At 55.4% G+C, this 336-nt stretch overlaps 1 protein-coding gene across 1 annotated transcript in view; it reads right to left on the reverse strand.

The window, feature by feature from the left end:
- EMH_0037320 (uncharacterized protein) overlaps positions 1-336 on the reverse strand; it is a gene marked incomplete at both ends in the record, with an annotated part of 1,380 nt that overhangs the window by 962 nt on the left and 82 nt on the right. Inside the window, one exon of the mRNA XM_013495169.1 lies at positions 205-330. Within this exon, the coding sequence (XP_013350623.1) occupies positions 205-330 (126 nt within the window). The remainder of the gene's footprint in view (positions 1-204; positions 331-336) is intronic.

Below are 336 nucleotides of genomic sequence, written 5' to 3' on the forward strand. Positions count from 1 at the left end.
AGACAGAGAGATGCATGCGCTGCAGCTGCCACCACCACCAACCATCGGAATGAAAGGTAACACCCTCCTGCTGCTGCTGCTGCTGCTGCTGCTGCTGCTGCTGTTGCTGTTGCTGCTGCTGTGGTGGTGGTGTTTATTTTGTCTTGCTGTTGTTTTGCTGCTGCTGTTGGTGCTGCTGCTGCTGCTGCTGGTTTTGGGGTTTACGATTGCGATCCTCATGTTGTTTCTTCTCTTGCTTTTGCTGCTGCTGTTGCTGCTGCTGCTGTTGCTGCTGCTGCTGCTGCTGCTGCTGCAGGTTCTGTGTCTGGTGTTGTGGTGCCTGGGCCGATGGCTCTG

This window comes from Eimeria mitis, genomic scaffold (genome assembly GCF_000499745.2).
Source record: "Eimeria mitis Houghton genomic scaffold, Emh_scaff1454, whole genome shotgun sequence".
Classification (NCBI taxonomy): domain Eukaryota; phylum Apicomplexa; class Conoidasida; order Eucoccidiorida; family Eimeriidae; genus Eimeria; species Eimeria mitis.